Genomic DNA, 19034 nt, shown 5'->3' with positions numbered 1-19034 from the left:
CCCACAGTCCCAGCACATGCACACGGGGTGGGGGTGGGGGCTGTATACCCACAGTCCCAGCACATGCACACATGGGTGGGGGGTGTGGGCTGTATACCCACAGTCCCAGCACATGCACACGGGGTGGGGACTGTGGGCTGTATACTCACAGTCCCAGCACATGCACACGGGGTGGGGGCTGTGGGCTGTATACCCACAGTCCTGGCACTTGGCAAGAGAACTGTGAGTTTTGAGGTTAACCTGGGTTACACACATAGACCTTGTCAAAAAAAATTGCAAATTTAAATATATTCTAAGCTGAAATCATTCTCTTCTTCCCTTAATATTAAATATTTCTCTTCTTTCCTTAAATAGATATTAAAATATACTTCAGTAATAATCAATTTTATTTAAGGTCTTTCATTAAACAATAGTCAATATAGTTTAAATAGATACATATCATTATCTTTGCATATACACAGAAGCTCCTGACCGTGGAACAGCAAGGGCTCCTAGAAGGTTTCAGCCATCTGCGTTCATTCTACTGGAATCCATCACCTCTAAATCTTTAGTCCCATAGTCACTGCACTCAAAGTGAGGAGAGTCAGTTCTTGGCTTTTCCTTTCTTTACAGGGAGTTGACCTGTAGCTTCCAGATACTTATTAATGAGGTCTTCCTGTGTGGCTGGTGAACACGGCTGGTATCTGCAGTACTCCATGGTGTACTCTCCTTTTCCCTGGATGTTCAAGAGAGAGAGAGATTTGCTTACAACTCCCAGCACGCAGAGTCCGGCTTTCACAAATGTGATTACTGGGCCGGGCGCTTTCCTGAAGAGCCCTGAAGTGAGGTCTCACTCCATTTTAACACTGCTTACCTCTGTGCACGACCTAAGTTCAGTGGAATAGCCAAACATATTATTTAGGGGAACCTAAAAACAAACAGAATAAATATTTTAGCACCACTTGTTAAAAAATATTTGAGGAAAGTATGAGGATGCATTAGTCAATTTAATGTCTTACAGTTAGTTTTCTATTGACAATTTAGGTTTAAAAGAATCAAAAGCCAGAGTAGCTGCTGTCATATCTCAGATAGGAAACCCTATTTGAAAATTATTTAACAGGCATAATTAGACCAAATCTTTAATTCCAGAGTGTATACCATTGATGCCCTTCCCTTCTCATCCCCACACCACTGTCTACCTCCTTCAGTTCAGACATCCACAAGTGTTTTCTCTGTGGAAATGTTAATGAGTTTCTACTGTGTGTGTGTGTGTGTGTGTGTGTGTGTGTGTGTGTGTGTGTGTGTGAGTGTGTGGTGCTGGGCACTGAACCCAGAAGCTCATGCATGCTTGGCATGTGCTCTAGGACTGAGCTGCACCCAAGCTCTCCTTTGGGTACCGACATGACACACTGACAGCAAGATCTTTCTAGAGGTGATCTATAAAGTGACCGATACCTTCTCCTCCAGAAGATTTAAGGTAAGACAGTACAGATCAGGGAACTGAATACTAGTCATATAACACAATAAAGCAGCTACTCAAAGAAGGTTACAAGAGGAAAAAAATAACAAGTTCACAAAAAATACATAGCCAAGATATAAAGAATCCTATTTTTGTCTTTTGAACTTATAAGTTGCTTACAGAAAATTACACAAATTGCCACAAAGTAGAATGTGCAAGTTCAAAACAAATGCTTCAGTTTGCTCTACAATTTCCGAAACCAAAGCTAACTGATTTGCTTCTGTGGCTAGCAAAAGCAAGACAAATCTGTAACCCCATGGGGCTCAGGCACCAGGATTAGCATGAGTTCCTTGCTAGCCTGAGCTACAGTGTGAGAATGTATCTCAAAAAACAAGACAAAGAAACCTGGGAGACCATCCATGACCATACTTACATCTGCATACAGGGTGAAATAGTCCTCGATCCCATCCTGCCCTGTGATTACTCCATGGCGCCGGTTAATTCCTCCTATTACTGTTCCCTGAAATTCATTTGGAGCTATAACTTCCACGGACATAATAGGTTCAAGAATACATACTGTGGCATTTGCTAAGGCTAGGTTTAAAAATAAAGAACAACAAAAAGAGAAGTTAAGAACACTGGTTGTTAAACTGGAATTCTCCCCAGCTCTACATGAGACAGGTGACACTTTCCCAAAGGAGCGCAAGGGACAAGCTTCAAACCTCCCCCGACTCTTTTTTTTTTTTTTTAATATTAATGGTAACAGTTATCTGTGCGGAAATTCCAAGAGATATTGCTTCATTCTGGTGTTACTACTTCGATTAGCATATTTTTAAAAATCAAACATCAATCATCAAGTCCTGCACTATGTGAACTACCCAGCTGCGCTACTTCATCTCTTACTTCACATACAGACAAGCTCTGACGTGAGACCAAGGGGAACCCACTCTTTCTTCCTGGTCCTAGGGGCTCGCATGAGCACACATGCACAAACGTGTACACACACACACACACACACACACACACACCCCTTACACAGGAGAGGGTGACTGAAGGAAGAGCTGAGTCACTTCTGAGAAGCCTTTCCTCTTCTAGGCTGGACAATCCCACTGCCTGCCTGAGAGTCAGGTTTTAGCTTCTGTCCTCTAACATGCTATTGCCTCTTGTGAAAAGTCTGCCTGGTCTGAAGTTCCTTCATCACTAACTAAAAACTATCAGACTAGCTGTTAGCAGTCCCTTTAACATGAAACTCATTGTGCATTTTTTTTGTCCCATCTAATACACAACTACTATACTTCCTAGTTACAAATACTGACTCACATTTATGGAGGAGGTAGAATACAACTTCAAATATTTACACTTAACTTAGTAGCTTGCTAGAGCAGAATGTTTAGCCTCAGACCAGCTGCACTGTCCCCAAATAAGAGTGTCTAAGCCAAACACAGGAAAGACAACTAAGAAAATAAGCACAGTTTTTCCAGAGGCATCTATCTGTTCATAAGGAATTAATTAGCAACCTTTCTTGTATATTTATATAAGCCCTTCTAAAGACACTACAGTCTTAAGTGCAGTAACCATCAGAGTAACAATGTAACACACACTCCTCAGTACCAGTCGGGGATTGGCACCAGGACCTCAACTAGGTACCAAAACCCACAGATGTTCAAGTTTCTATGCCATTTTTAAAATGTCGCAGTATTTGCATATAGCACTCTTAAAATTACCTATAGATCCCAAAAATCATTTCAGTAAAAGTCTATGTAATAGTTTCTATTAATAACATTGGTGATTCCCTATTTCAACCCACTAGTAAAAACACTAGCATCAGCAGCCCAGGTGCTTAAGTGGCTGAATGGGGAGGTAGTCAAGAGCTAAGACTAGTCAAGGTTTAACTTTAAGCTCTACCAAACTAGTATGTCAGCTTGGGTTATGGAACTAATTGCTCTGAACTCAGTTTTCTCAGCTCTAAGGTCATTGTGAAGACAAGCTCTCATGTACTCAGCATAACACAGCATACACAAGGGATCAATAAATGTTAAGAGCAAAAACCGAGGTGAACATGCAGGGAAATGAGTGGCATGGCACTATGCTAAATCAAAGGCAATAGAACAGGAAGAACTGTATTCAGTGTGCCGTATGCATATATGTATGTATGTATGTATGTATGTATATATGTATGTATGTATATACTCACATGTATATTAGGCACATATAGGCAGACTGGGGAAGTTAAGGTGATGGCCTGTTTCTACACAGTGAGGAGAAGAGAAAGACTTGAACACAAAGCCTGGCATGGAATGGCAAAAGAGATCCCAGAGCATACCGTGCCGGGTTTAATGAGCTACGCACGCAATTCTGCTATGTTTAGAATGGCCGGACGGCCAGTGTTAGGGAGAATACGCATGGTGTTCTCTCTAAAAACTACTTATGGGGGAGACAGCAACACTCACATCCACAGAGCCAAAGCAGGTCAAGCACATCTGGTTTCATATTTCAGTTTTAAGTGACATCACTGATTCATCTCTGAGGCAGGTTCAAAAGTTGGTTTATACTGGAATACATGAGAATCTAAACTATCTTCTAATCTTATATTATACTATATCACATATTTTACTACATATAATAATAGGCACAACAGCCTAAGCGTGAGCTGCTCTAACGCCGAGCTCATTTAGCAAGTATCACTTACTCCAGAGCCCTCAGAAGGCGTTCAGTGACGTGTATGTATCAGTTCTTCTACTGCTTGGTGAGAACTTCCTGCCCTTGATTTGTATTAATTAATTAATTTTGGGTAGCCCTGGCTGTCCTGACTTATTTTGTAGACAAGGCTGTCCTTGGACTCAGAGATCCGCCTGCCTCTGCCTCCCGAGTGCTGGGATTAAAGGCATCAAATCTAATGCCTTTTCTTTTTAAAATTGCATTCTATTTTTGGCAACTATTTGCATTTTATTTATGGACAAAATGTAGTTTCATATTTTTTTTGTCTTTAATCATGAAGAAATAAGAATCATATGGAGAAACTCCGAATCAGTTGTTTTTCATGCCAGCACCTTGCTTGGCTGCACAACTTAGTTTAAAAAAAAAAAAAAAAGTTCCTATTTCAATTATAATCCAGAGTTTTTCCTTTGTACATCCACTAGGTAATTATTCATTTCAGTTAATTTTTCATTGGTATATGTGTATATTATAGGTATATACATCTATACTTACTTATATTTAAATATAGGAAGAATTAAAAAGGATGAAGTATACATTAATTAATGTGCAGATAATTTATCTTAGCCTTATCTAACTTTTATTTCCGTGAAAGTTACAAACTTCTAATCAAGAACCAACGTAAAACAATTAGTGCTTTTAAATTTAATTGTATTTCTGAAAAGTATTAATGTGATTTAACGCTTCGCTTAAGATGTGTTAAAGCAGTGAACATTTCAAGGTCAAAAGGTGGGCAGTCAATCTGAGTTATGCCTAAGAACATCCATGTCATTTTCTTTTCTTCAGGCTGTCCAAATTCCTGCATCACAGACTGCAGAGTCTGTTTAATATGCAGCTGATTAAAAAAAAAATGGAGGATCACTCTCCCTTTCTACAACTAAAAACTAGAATATAATTACTAATTTTAAATAAAATAAGGAATTAGCAACTTAGTCTAAAAAAGAGCAGCCCTCCCAGACACTGTCTAACGTTAACCACAGATGCAAACTGAGACCAAAAGGAGTTCAGGAAGCTCAAAATTCATGAGTCAACAGAATTCTGATTTACAGAATGCATAGGAAATAATGATTAAGAAATATTAGTTCTCTACTGCCTATTTTTATTCTCTTTAATGGAAATATTTTTGAAATGTTTTATGAATCATAATTTTGTTACATAAAGACACTTATGTATGTTACTAAGGAACTGACAAATACCAGATCTAGATAAGGAGGCAGAGAAAATGGAGTTTCTGGCTTCAGGATAACTGTGGGACTCTTTTTGCTATATTCTGATGTCTTTTGTTTTCCACCATCCTGAATTAAAAGCAAAGAATCAGCAGGCCGGAGAGATGGCTCAGTAGTTAAGAGCACTGACAGCTCTTCCAGAGATCCTGAGTTCAATTCCCAGCAACCACATGGTGGCTCACAACCATCTATAGTGGGATCCAATGCCCTCTTCTGTCATGCAGGCATCCATGCAAGTAGAGCACTCATATACAGAAAAAACAACAACAACAACAAAAAGCAAAGAATCAGATATGCCTGCCTGCAACTGCTCAGAGTTCTAATTTACAGTTTTAGTAAGGCTGATAATTTTAGCAGTTTAGCGGGAAGTCTGTATTATGCATAAAGTTTACTGAATTCTTTCAAAACACTTTTCTATTCTCATAATAATGCCTAACAGCTTAAAATGTGATATATGAAAAAAAACTTACAAATTTATGAACTCCTTGACATTTAAATAAATGAGTAAAAATAACATGACTAGTTAATTTATCTTCAAAATACTCTTAAGAGTTCTGAGCATTTGTCTTCTCTATTAAAACCAGAATGTCAGATGATATATGAACTTAAACACATTAAAAATAAACACTCAGAAAATTTAGAACAGGGTAGGCTTTGATATTTGCAAGAAAGAAAACATGATCATCTCCCATCACGTCATCTGTTAGTATTCATCCCTTGCCCACCATACTCTACCCCACGTTCTGGATGAAGGAAAATACAAACAGTGCTGCTTTTGAGGCTCTGATGGTTTCCCCAGGAAGACACAGCATACCTTGTTTAAGAGCACCTTCTCCAGCTCGGATGAAAGAGATTTCATTGGAATCAACCATGTGATGGGCACCATCTTGCAGAACAAACCGCAGCCCAGAAAGCTTGTGACCGGAAAGAGGGCCCTTTTCGCAGGCATCCAAAAACCCCTAACAACAACAAATGAATGTAAATGCAATGAGATTTCACCTGCAGAGCATTACCCAAAACTCCAAAGCAGGTTACTGCTCAGAAATGGAATGTTCTTAAGATACACGCTGTCTTTCACTTCTCAAAAATTTTCCCAGTAAGCTGGGCATTTAGATGAGCAATCCTGGGGCAAAGTACAGAGCTGAAGGTGTGAGGGGGCTCGAGAATGAAGCTAACGGGACTCACCATCACTGCCCCACAACCTCAACTTCAGGAATGACTTAACATTCGCACTCCTTTACAGACACAATGAGGAAAGGCAGGAGAGGCAAGCTAGGGTCACCAACTCCACCACATATATGTGTAAGCATTAGCTGTGGCTTGAGCCCCTATTACAGACCTATCACTACTTTGCTCTACCGGCAGAGCACATCATAAAAATCACTGCGTAACGTTGCATGGTCTTGTTAAGAACCAGAATTAAAGGAAATTTCACTTTTCCAAATGTAGTTCCCTTTTTAAAAGACAGCTTCATTAAGGTATAATTTACATACAACAAACTGCATATGTTTAAAGAGTACAGTTGACAAGTTTGCCACTCATTTTCCGTCGCTTAAATACTTCTAGAAACGCCTCCAATTCAGTCACACAGCTACACACACAGTGGATTATATTTCTGACATTTCAAAACTGTAAACTCTGTATGCTGAAAAATATGTAAATTCTTCTTCTCTTTCTTCTGTGAATTTTGGAGACATCTGGTATTTAGAAGTGTGTGAATGGTAAAGAATTATCTTAAAATAAAAGTGAAATACATTACCAACAATCACCAAAATCTATTACCACTGAAACCAAAATTATAACCTGCTGTTCACAAAATAAACAATTGCTTAGAGCAAGTAACAGGGCAAACAAAGCAGGCATTGACGCTTCCTGAGTGTGCATAGCTCTATGCACTTTCACACACACACACACACACACAACCGTATCTGGCCTCCAGATTTTTGAAGGGTGTATGCAAGTAGTTTACTCCCAATTTAACTAGTTCTGCCTGGAGGAAGTGGCGCACATCTTTCTAAAACCAAAGCATTCAGGAAGCAGAGGCAAGTAGATCTCTTTGAATTCCAAGCCATTCTGGGTTACATACAGACTACCTGCCTCAAAACAAACAAACAAACAAATGAAGCAAAGTAGCTCTTCATTTACCAAGAGCACATTCAGCAGCAGCAAAAATGCTGTAGAGCAGTATCCAGGTGCTGGGAGTCTTAACCAACAATTGCTCCTACATCAGCACACACAAAACTCTCCTAACCCCTAAAGACTACCATAACTTTAATGATTACAATCAACGCACACTATCAATTACTGAAGAGCGGTCATACACATGACGAACAGAGCAGCCTGCCACCACTGTCACGGCATGTGTTTACAGCCCCAGGACTGAACTGCAGGTTCCAGATAGAAAGCCTGACAGTCCCTAAAGAAAGAGAGTTAATTAAAAGGAACCATGATAGACACAAACACGACAGAACAGAAAGTGGGATTTAATACCAGATAACCTGCTGTCAAGCAGAGACAAAGGCTACAGAGCTCTGTCAAACACTACCTTTTCAACTGCAGGCACAAACTGCTTGGGAACGTTGGCCCCAAACGTTTCATCGGAAAACTCCAACTTAGTGTAGTCCTCTGGGGCCAGGGGCTCCAGCACACCTATTACTTTTCCAAACTGGCCAGCACCACCCGACTGCTTTTTATGTGTAAAATCAAACCTGCATGATCCAGGGAAAAACAAACAGAACATTAGTAATCATCAAAATGAAATAAACTCCCACTAATTTACACAAAACCCCACATTTCATGTATTTTTTACTTTCTCCTTTGACTATGATGGCTATACTATGAGATTTATTATAGACGTTATTTAGAAGAAATTCTTCTTTTCTGTTCTTACTCAGGGGTGAAAGAGGGGCATACCACCTAAGTAATCAAGTTTTTCTATTCTTCTATAGGCTCAGTCTAAGGCTTCTAATAACCTACATTCTAAAGAGCTCATCCAGTTCCGGAATGCTTCCCTTCCATGTCACACAATGGAGTGAACAAGGATGGTTACTTGAAAATAAGAACTCTGATGGCTACAGTTCTACTTGATTTTACTTTTTGGCATTATAGACATAGGTAATTTAAAGGGAGCACCAGATGTAATAATTAAGATCTGAAGATGATTAATGACAAAATAATAATGACGAGCATAAAAAAGGCGTTCAAAAAGAAATGAACATAAGTTAGTGTTTATGTCAAGCACTAACTTGATAGAACGAGTATTTCACATGAATATCAAACACGGAGATACAGTGCACAGGAGGCTACGTCTGAGGAGAAACATCTGATGCGTATAGACCGTTTGCCAGGCGCTTCTTCCTTTAGCTGCTGCTTCCTTCAACCTGAGACTTTCAGAGGACAATCACTTTCAAAAGTATGTACGACATTTGCAGGCATTAATGGGTAAGTCTGTAAGCGGCCTGGAAGAAGTAAATGTAAATAATGGCAGGAGATGCAGGCCTGGAAGGGCAGACTTCCTAAAGAGGCTAAGTGTGAATGTGTTTGACTAACTGCCTTCTAATAATCTTCCAGTGGCCAAGAGCTTCAGGATGGGCTGGGAAACCCCAGAGAGTGAAAACTTGATTCCCTGGAAGGAAAAAACATCTCTAAGAAGCAAGAGAAGGGAAGCAGAGGGCAGAGCATGCACAAAGTCACCACAGAAGCACAGCGGAGGGATTCCAGGTGTGAACACCAAGGTCCTGTCAGGTACTCAGAGTTCTCTGAGGAATGGGCATTTTGTGCTCAGTCTAACAACAACATCTCACTAAAACAGGAGGCTGAAGAGATGGCCCAGCAGGAAAGTGAGCCTGTTGTCAAGTCTGATGACCTGAGTTCAACCCCTGGGACCACATGGTGGAAGCAAAGAACCAGGTCCCACAAGTTGTCCTCTGACCTCCACACTCCGGCCACAGCTCATACACACCCTGCAACCATACAAAACAAAATAAAGTGTGCAAATTTTTAATGAAGAAATGTCTGTATCTGTGCTATATAGATTAACTGTATGGTTAAAACTAATTACAGCTATTTAAACTAACTTGAAAATTCAACAACTTAACAATTCAAGTACATGAGCACTTGAGACGATGCAGTGGATATCTGTTCTATGACCTTGAAATGCAGCCCAAGAGACACAGCAGGTAATTGCTCTACCTGCCTATGACCTTGAAGTACATGCCCCTGGGGCGTGGCCTCTCAGCTACCCTGAAGACCAGAGATGCTCTTGGCTCCCTTGTGGGACCTGCATGCTGGGACAGTCTCAGGTGCAGAAGAAGAGCATGGGAATGGTGTCTCACCTTTTCCAGGACCCTGCAACAATTCCTCTGTTCCGTCTTGTGAGTTTTCCTTTCTTAATAAATCCCTTTGCCCTTTAAACAGACTCTGTGGATTTCTCACTTTAAGACAGTGACCACAATCCCACACAGGACAGATACAGGGCACTCCAGCACCCCTGAGTTCTTCAGGCACCAGTGTTCTAAGAATCAGCTCACAGTCAAGTAATTCCACACAGTTTTAGGGACAATGCCATTTATGAATGAGAGGAAGCCAAGCGACAAAACATAAGTGCCAGGTTTGTGTTACACACTTTGCATGAACTCAACCCAGAAAGCCGGACTGATTCTGGTCATCATTTTACAGGTGCGAGACCTGAGGGTCAGAGAGGCTAAGTAACTCGACAAACGTGAGTGCTCCCCACCACCAAAGCCAGGATTTGCACCAAAAGCAATACCCTTAGCCAAACATTTTCCTAGAACACTAATAAGAAAATTTAAACTGGCTGGACCCCTGACTGATGTGTTCACCGCAGCGCCTGCAGGGTCACCAGTGGGCCCTGCATTAGGCAGATTCTACAGTAACTGATGAAGACAGAGGACCCTAGTTGGCTGCCATGCTGAAGGCCAAAGAACCTCTAAACTAGAGGCTCCTGCTGGCAACCAGTGAGAGGCAGCTGTGTTATGATACCGTGTCATATCAAATGTAATGTTAACGAGAACTGTGTTGGTTTGTTTATCTCTAATTCATAGATTCATTTTTACTGGGGGATGTCTTTCTGTATGCTGTGAATATGTGTGGCTCCCATTGGTTAACAAATAGAGCTGCACTGGCCTATGGCAGGGCAGAATGGAGGCAGGAGGAAAACCCAAGAGGGGTAGAGAGAGAAGAGGGGTTGGGGATTTAGTTCAGTGGTAGAGCGCTTGCCCAGCAAGCGCAAGGCCCTGGGTTGGTCCTCAGCTTTGAGAAAAAAAAGAAATTCAGCCGGGTAGCAGTGATGCATGCCTTTAATCCCAGAGAAGAAAGGTGGGGTCAGAGGGACGCCAACCCACCTCCAAAGGAGCAACAAGAGGCCAGCAGACTGGTAACACCATGGCCACGTGGCAACACACAGATGAATAGAAATGGGTTAATTTAATATGAAAGAGCTAGCTAGCAAGAAGCCTGAGCCACAGGCCATACAGTTTGTAATTAATATAAGCCTCTTAGTGGTTATTTTATAAGTGGCTTTGAGAGCTCAGGTGGGAGAGATTCGTCTGGACTGTGGGGCTAGTCGAGGCTGAGAAACTCCTACACATTTTTACTTTTTTTTTTTTATTTTTTGAGAAAGGGTCTCAATATGTCACCCTGGGTAGTCTGGAACTCTCAAGAGATTCCCTGTCTCTACCTTCCAAGTGCTTGGATTAAAAGCATGAGCCACTAGCCCTGGCCACTTTGACTTTATATTTATACCCAAGTTACAAGCTACAGTATTTTTTTTTACCTTGTTTAATGCTTATATTGTAATATAAAATCAATAGTGTAAATTACCTGATCCTGAAGAGTCATTATAACTATTGTTTTCTTGAAGACAATCTAGACATTATTCAAGTCTGAGTATTATGGACTGAATATTTTCTTTGATGAAATTATAGTAGGTAACTAATACTTTAAAGACCCAACTGGGGCTGGAGAGATGGGTCAGCGATTGAGAGCACTTGCTGCTCTTGCAGAGCATCTGAGTTTGGTTCTCAGCAACCGTGACGGCTCCACAACCATCCCTAACTCCAGTTCCAGGGGATTTGACTCCTTTTTCTGACCTCCTTGGGCACCAGGCACACACCTGGTACACATCCATAACGTGCAGGCAAAACACTCTAGAGAACATTTCAGAAAAAAGCACCAACATAGAAATGATATCCTTGCAATTCAGCCTATTTAACATCTAAATGAAAGGTAAGTTTCCCCTTTAAAGTAACAATCATAATTTTAATAGAACCTAAGTTGGTATGACTACTGTAAGTATCTTTACAACATAGTCTATGCTAGTCATTAGATACAGAATCTCTGACTACCCAAATGCTGACTTTGGAAGCCCACCCCGTAACCCTGACTGCTCGGACCGGGCATCTACAGTAGTTCCAGGAGATACAACTAGCAGCTTACGAAATTTGACACTGCATGCCCTGCAGAGTGACTTCTGACTTGCTAACTACACAGGCACTCTTCCTGGACACTATCCAAGGAGCATTTATCTCAACACACACACACACACACACACACACACACACACACACACACACACACACATGCGCGCCTCTAAAGGGCTGGTTCTTAGACAATGACTTATTCAAAGGAAAAGAAAAAGACAAATATCTTCAATTTCATGAGAAAAAAATCTCAGCCGGGCGGTGGTGGCGCACGCCTTTAATCCCAGCACTCGGGAGGCAGAGCCAGGCGGATCTCTGTGAGTTCGAGGCCAGCCTGGTCTACAGAGCGAGTTCCAGGAAAAGGCGCAAAGCTACACAGAGAAACCCTGTCTCGAAAAACCAAAAAAAAAAAAAAAAAAAAAAAATCTCGTTATCCTCTAGTTACTCCACATTGGCTTATCTAACAGGAAAGGGTGGGAAATACTATATTGCTTATTATTTCTTAAAAATCCACTTACTCTAAAGAAAGTCCTCATTGATAGGAAAACTTCAGTAGCACACACAGCACAGCCCCTTCCTTTAGAGTGTCACTACAACATACATAGTAGTCTACCCAAAAATCCTTCTATGATCTACCTTTTAAGAAAAAGAGGTGGGGCTGGAGAGACGGCTCAGCAGTTGACTTAAGTTCGGTTCCCAGCACCCACAGTATGTGGCTCATAACTGCACAGAACTCCAACTCCAGGGGGGATCTGATGTGTCTGCACACACGTGTGCACATACACATAATTAAAAGTTATAAAAATAATTTTTTTAAGAAAGAGAGCCAGAAGTGGTGGTTCACGCCCATTAAGCCTCATATTTCTAAGATCCGTGCGGCAGTGGAGGCCTGCTGGTACATTTTAAATTTTTCTTCTGATCCCAATTAGTCTCCCAACTTTAGAGCATGTTTTTTCTCCACTCTGGATCATACTCCAAAGGAAGCTGGGGTGAGGGAGCCTGTTCCTGGAGTCTCACAACGGGAAGAGTAGAGGTGAATCACACTTGGAGCACTTTGCACCTTGCCCTTTGAGGCCCATTTGAGGACCGGTGTATTCCAATCCGTATGTGAAATAGCCAGAGGCAGCTGAAGACCTCTAGAGGACCCACTGAGGCAAGGCTGGAAAGCCTGTCTCTCCTCTCCTGAATTCTCCCTTTCCTTCCCGCACCTGCCAAAGCCTATGGGAGTCGGAGGGAATGCCCGGGCTTTTCTCCAGGAGGTACCCGCCTACCCAGGGGCGGGGCCCGGGCTCCTAGCTGCCGAGCCACAGCCCAAACAGTTTCCTGCGTGAAGGAGGAAGAGGGAAGGAAGGCGCTGAGGATCACGCACGCCCAGCCCAGCTGCCGGCTTCTCCACCATACCGGAGAGGACCCGGGCGCCCGCACTCCGCATCCACTGCGACCCCCTTAAACCAGGGCGGTCCGCACTCACTGGTCCCCAAAGATGGAGATCCCAGCCACCCACTACGCGGCCTCCAGGGCCGCCTCGGTGGCAGAGAACTGCATCAACTACCAGCAGGGGACCCCTCACAAGGTGTTCCAGGTGCAGACGGTCCAGCAGGCCACCAAGGAGGTGAGTTGGCGGGCCCCTGGCCGGAATCGGCTCGCTCCCCAACTCTCTGGCCACAGCCTGTGGCTCTGCCTCCGAAACTAGCATTCCTAAGAAACTAGCATTCCTGCGGGGTCCTCGGTACCCAGAACCGTTTGCTTTCTCCCTCCCGCGGAGAACCCATGCAGACCCAGATTTTGTGCACATTATTTCAAGGAATTGGGGAGATACACGGGATGGGCATCTCTCCCTTTCCTGTGGTGAGACTAGGTCTAGACAGGAGGCATTCTAAACAGCCTGGAAGCTGTTACTGTTTCTCAATCTGCTAGCTGTCTTGGCCAACAGAAGCTCATGGCCTCCAAACAACTCCCTAAACTTTAAAGGCAGCTCTTAGGCCCTTTACCCAAAAGGAAGGGAAACTGTGAGAAACTAGCCCCTTGTAAGAGGACAAAAGCACTGTGTGCTACTGCCAGGCTCTGGCCACCCATATCCGGCCACAGATGATGCGCTTCCCTGGCTGAAGCTGGGCTAGGGTTTAAGGCCTCACCTACTGAGTGCACACACACACACACACACACACACACACACACACACACACACACACCCTTAATCGGACACAGCCTTAACTGTTTTCTTTTCTTTCTTTCTTTTTTTGGCTGATAGGGGGAAAGTTTTTATTTTTGAAGCTGTACCAGATAAGATAATTGGGTGTAAACTTCAAATGTATCTCTTCATTTAAAAGTGAAATATCTAAATGTATCTATCTATTCGTAAGATTTGTTGAAGTATCGTTTGGCAGATGAAGAGACACAAGTAACCAACAGCACGTGTACATATTGTCTCAATCACTTGGCAGGGACCTGCCTCTAATAGTTCGGATGCTGGATGCTCTGCTTCCCTGGGCTTTAAGATAAGGTGTAGCCCATTGTCTTTTTATCTGTGCACTTTGTATGCTTCTGTCCATCTTCTACACTAATCTAAAATAAATTTGCTAGAGACTGCCAAATTGGATGCTAAACACTTGGCCACAGGGCCTTCTCAAGAAGTAAGGCTGGGGGAAGGGTGATGAAGTACAGCAATATATACATCCCTGAAAAGTATCAGAATGAAAGTGTTATGTTTAAAAAGACACAAAGCTTAAATGTATTTCCTTACACCAGCCACCCTCCCAGCCATGTAATAATAAGAATGTTCTAACTAAAAAGATGTGACTTATTATAATATCTTTTCTCCACTACATTTTCTTAATTTTAGGATATTCCAGGAAGAGGGCACAAGTATCACCTCAAATTTTCTGTGGAAGAAATTATCCAAAAAGTAAGTTAAATGCCCTGTCTAGTGAATACATTTTGACTCAGAATTACCTAGCTCATTTTTGCTGAAGGGTTTGATCTTGGGCTTTACTATGGCAGCAGCAGCAGCTCGGCAGGCAAAGCCATGAGAGCCAGCGTGTACTGCCTTCGTTCTTTCTTTCTATTCAATTATTTAGAAGCGGTCAGTTATTTCAGTTCAAATAAATTACCCTTAAAAAGATCACACATTCTGAACAGTCTGAACTTACGCCTTGTATGATTGAATGTAGTAATTTACTCTCCAGTCATGATTGCTTTCTTATGCCTGCCTTTTAATTGGCTATTCAAATTAAGTATGCTTAGAAATTCAGGAGCAATAATAGAATGGCCAACTGTGACTCCATTAATCTTTCAGTAATGGGGCAGGAAAGTTTGAAAAATGTTATGCCTGTCAAATTAGTAATGGAATAAATTTAAAAGAAGGAACTGTAGTTTTCACCAAAGCCATCTTGAAACTGTGGAAAGTTCGCCCTCTCCCTGAGTAAAACTCAAGGAACTCCCAAGAGGAGATTCCCTAGAAGGCATCTGAGCTGCTAGACAACCTCCTCTCCCCTTACTTTTACAGTAGGGAGAGACTGCTGGGTCTGCGTTTGGAAAAAACACTGATTTCAGAAGCAGAGAGAAGGAAAGGGTAAGGAGCAAGCTTAGCAGGGACAGACCGATGTTGTTGTGTAGTCAGACTAAAAGCTGACCTGTAAACCGACACCCCACTAACAGTGAAGTATAAGCAGCCTTCGGGTTAGAATTCTGAACATCCTGAAACCTAGTCACTTACAATAAGACCTGCCATCTGTAGACTGATTGATGTTTTGTAAAAATGTTTCTGACAGCAAGTTACAGTGAACTGCACAGCGGAAGTTCTTTACCCTCACATGGGCCAAGGCACCGCACCAGAGGTCAACTTCACGTTTGAAGGAGAGATTGGCAAGAACCCAGATGAAGAAGATAACACATTTTATCAAAGACTTATGTCTCTGAAGGAACCACTACAAGCACAAAACATCCCAGGTACACACATCAAGCATGGGAAATATGTTTTTCAAACTTGAGATGTATCTCTATTACCCATGCTCAAAACTGTCTGATGTTAACTATGTTGACAATAAACTGACTTTTACAAAAATACTTATTTCTAATCTAATCTAGCAATAAAAAAGAGGACCTGGAATTTTCTACATCCATGGCTTAATTTAGTTTTCATACACATTTGAACACTAGGAAGCATGAATAAGAATTTTGATTTTCAATCTAAAAAGGTTAATATTACATTTAGCATATAAATGTTTCCTCTACCAGACAGTTCTGGAAATGTGTCTCCACAAATGAAGCCGGTTCGCCACTTAGCCTGGGTTGCCTGTGGTTATATAATGTGGCAGAATTCGACTGAAGACACGTGGTATAAAATGGCGCAAATTCAAACCGTCAAGCAAGTGGTACGTAGTCTCTCTCTACAAAGCATGCTATTAACAGTTAATACTGACTTAGTGCTGGTGTCCATAACTGGATAGTGTTCCTGTTGCCATTCTGCACTAAAACTAGTTCGAAGGCACTGCCAGTCAGTCAGGACTGAGGAAGGCCAAGTTAAAGGGAAGCATCCATAGCAGCAGCACTGGTCCCGAATGTCACCTGGCTAATTAGCAGAGCGCCTCTCTGCCTAACATCTATCTTCCTAGCAATCGCGTATGCTGAGTTTTCTTTCCCTGGCCACACATTACAGGCAGCGAATATTAGCAAGTCAAAGCTAAGGATTCTCTAGGAAACGTCTTCTAGTAATGAGTAGTTTTTACATTGCATTTTCGCAAGTTTATGGTTCTTAATCTTTCATGCCAAGCAAATCCGATTTAGTTGTTTATGATGCCTTATTCAGATCCTTTTGCAGAGAAAAAATGGTTGTAGCCTTATTAGTATGTGCTAGACAAAGACTCAGGTACACCTCATACTTTTAATGAATCATCCGGCCTTTAATTTGCTTTACAAAGGTCCTGAGGGCCACTCTTTATAGCACTGACAAGCAAAGCTGCACTTCAAAACTGTGAAGCTGTGAGTTAAAATTTGGCTTTTTTTAAAAAATTTTGGTATTTAGTTTCATACAGAACGCTTCCTTTTTAGCAACCTAAATAGTGTAGTTGAGTTGCGATTGTCAAGTACTATTGAACTAACTGCATTTTTTCTCTACTGAATGGTGGTTCCTTGACTACCTAGAGACAGGCCTGGCATTTCCCCCAGAGAATCATGGCACTGTGGTCTTTGCAAGCTTGGAGTAGTTCTATCCCGCTCTTGGCTCCTGCGTGATTCTTTTCTCTAATCCCTTTAGTTAAAGTTACAACCTCACATTGTATTGCTAGCTTTATGCTTTGTTAAACCAGGGGTTCCTAGAACGCATCTCCCTTGACCAGAAATATACATGAAAAATCTTTAGTTTGGGTAAAATGCGGGATATTCAACTAGTAGCTAATGGAAGACAAGAGTACTAAGAACCACAAAAGATAGAAACTATCTTTTTCCATAACCTAAGAGAAAAGGGCTTCCTGCTGCCTCCTTCAGCATGCAGGAAACAACCTGCAGAGCAGCCGGGCACTGTGTCTTCAGGGCCTTAGGAACCGCTTACTATACAACGGCAGGCAGGCCAGCAGCTACAGCACTCCACTGAGAGGCCAACAACCTACCAAATGCGGCAGCATTTGGAGAAACAGAGGGAGTCTGCTTTCCAAATGCATTTCACAGATACCAACCTTGGTGACAACACTCCTTTGAAGGTACTGAACTATCAGCCCAGGCCAGGGACAGGCCATGAAACCATAATCATGAATTCTCAAGCTACATCCAGCAACATACAAGCCAATGTTTTACGCTTATTTAAAAAACAACAACAAAAACCCTGTTTATCTTCATTATATTGTGATTTTAAAAATGAGAATGGTGTCTCGGTTCTGGGGCTACATTATAAGCACTGCTAACTGGAGTCTCAGCACAGCAAGGACAAACTTTCAGAAGCCTCAGCCTCATGGGCACGGTACATTGCTGGTGATAGTTTTAACCCACACAGACTCAGTACGTCTGTGTAGCTCACTACAGACATACTTTTTATTTCTGAAGTAACAAACAGTACAGAACAAAGCTGTAATTGTAAAATCAGATCACTAAGTCATGACATTACATTAGTGTCCGTTTTCTAAAGAATGTTATAGAATTGGCTTCTTTTCATGTGAATTCCCATTGCCATTGCTGACACTAAGGGTTCGTAAATAAAAAGCTACACACAGTAATGCTCTTAAACAGCTGCCACAAATTGCAAAGTGAAAACACAAAAAAGCAATTTTTAGAGTAACAAATACAAAATAATGATTTTTTAAAATGTGATTTGAAAGAATATTTGTTTATTCAATGTAAGAAAATAGTTTTCTATCAGGCTAAGTTGAAGTCAGTTATGAACTTCACATTCTTTTTTTATAAGTCAACATTAATTCAAAAACTTAAGATGTCAATTTGCCATGATATTGTTTAAACACTTTGTTTTGGTTACAGCCAAGAAATGATGACTTCATCGAATTGGACTATACCATTCTACTCCATGACATCGCATCGCAGGTAACGTATGCAACTTACCTTTATTTGCTGCCAGAATTAGACCACACCATTCTACTCCATGACACTGCATTGCAGCATGGACGACTTATCTTTATTTGATGCCACTTTGAAAATCAAGAATTCTTCTGTAGCCACACAGTCACCTTATTCCTTTTGATTCTAAGTAAAAGCTAAGGAGAATTCAAGCAGGCACCAGACTGAAGGTGTCTGCCATCTTTGTAGCAACTGGACTTGTTTAGTGCTATTCCTCATGAAGGCATTTTCAATATTGCCAACAAAATATAAACTCAATTATATTTTCTCATTTCACAAGAGCATTAACTTTCTTTACTTGCAGGAGATTATTCCCTGGCAAATGCAAGTTTTGTGGCATCCACAATACGGCACGAAAGTAAAGCACAACAGCCGTCTCCCAAAGGAAGTGTGAGCAGGGTAAACAAAGACACTGAGGCCCAGGTGGAATGGAAACATGTTCCTAATGATGTGGATGACTGTCCTCACTGGCATCTAGCCTAATAAGCCAAATACATCCCACAGCGTCTCTCTGTTTGTCTTGGCTATGGCACCAAGTTGCATAGATTCCATAATCAAGAGTATTACTACATAAAAATGTCTTCCCAACAGTAACAGTACCATGTATATTCCCTAATAAAAGTCCACTTCCATCTCATGGAGTCTGATTGCATT

The 19034-nt window shown here is 41.6% G+C and overlaps 2 protein-coding genes across 2 annotated transcripts in view; one reads left to right on the top strand and one right to left on the bottom strand.

The window, feature by feature from the left end:
- Nucleotides 1–368: 368 nt before the first annotated feature.
- Gfm1 (G elongation factor mitochondrial 1) overlaps nucleotides 369–19034 on the bottom strand; it is a 47529-nt gene continuing 28863 nt past the window's right edge. The window contains exons 14-18 of the mRNA XM_059265456.1: nucleotides 7925–8087; nucleotides 6194–6338; nucleotides 1872–2032; nucleotides 854–907; nucleotides 369–715 (exon numbers count right to left, since the gene is read on the bottom strand). Of these exons, the coding sequence (XP_059121439.1) occupies nucleotides 584–715; nucleotides 854–907; nucleotides 1872–2032; nucleotides 6194–6338; nucleotides 7925–8087 (655 nt within the window). The 3' untranslated portion in view covers nucleotides 369–583. The remainder of the gene's footprint in view (nucleotides 716–853; nucleotides 908–1871; nucleotides 2033–6193; nucleotides 6339–7924; nucleotides 8088–19034) is intronic.
- Lxn (latexin) lies at nucleotides 9895–19017 on the top strand. The gene is made up of 7 exons (XM_059265457.1): nucleotides 9895–10056; nucleotides 12749–13431; nucleotides 14662–14724; nucleotides 15590–15767; nucleotides 16056–16192; nucleotides 18285–18347; nucleotides 18685–19017. The coding sequence occupies exons 2-7, from the start codon at nucleotides 13303–13305 to the stop codon at nucleotides 18772–18774; spliced, it is 660 nt and encodes a 219-aa protein (XP_059121440.1). The 5' UTR covers nucleotides 9895–10056; nucleotides 12749–13302; the 3' UTR covers nucleotides 18775–19017.

This window comes from Peromyscus eremicus, chromosome 6 (assembly GCF_949786415.1).
Source record: "Peromyscus eremicus chromosome 6, PerEre_H2_v1, whole genome shotgun sequence".
NCBI classification, from domain to species: Eukaryota; Metazoa; Chordata; class Mammalia; order Rodentia; family Cricetidae; genus Peromyscus; species Peromyscus eremicus.
This window is presented reverse-complemented; position numbering and strand designations above follow the sequence as displayed.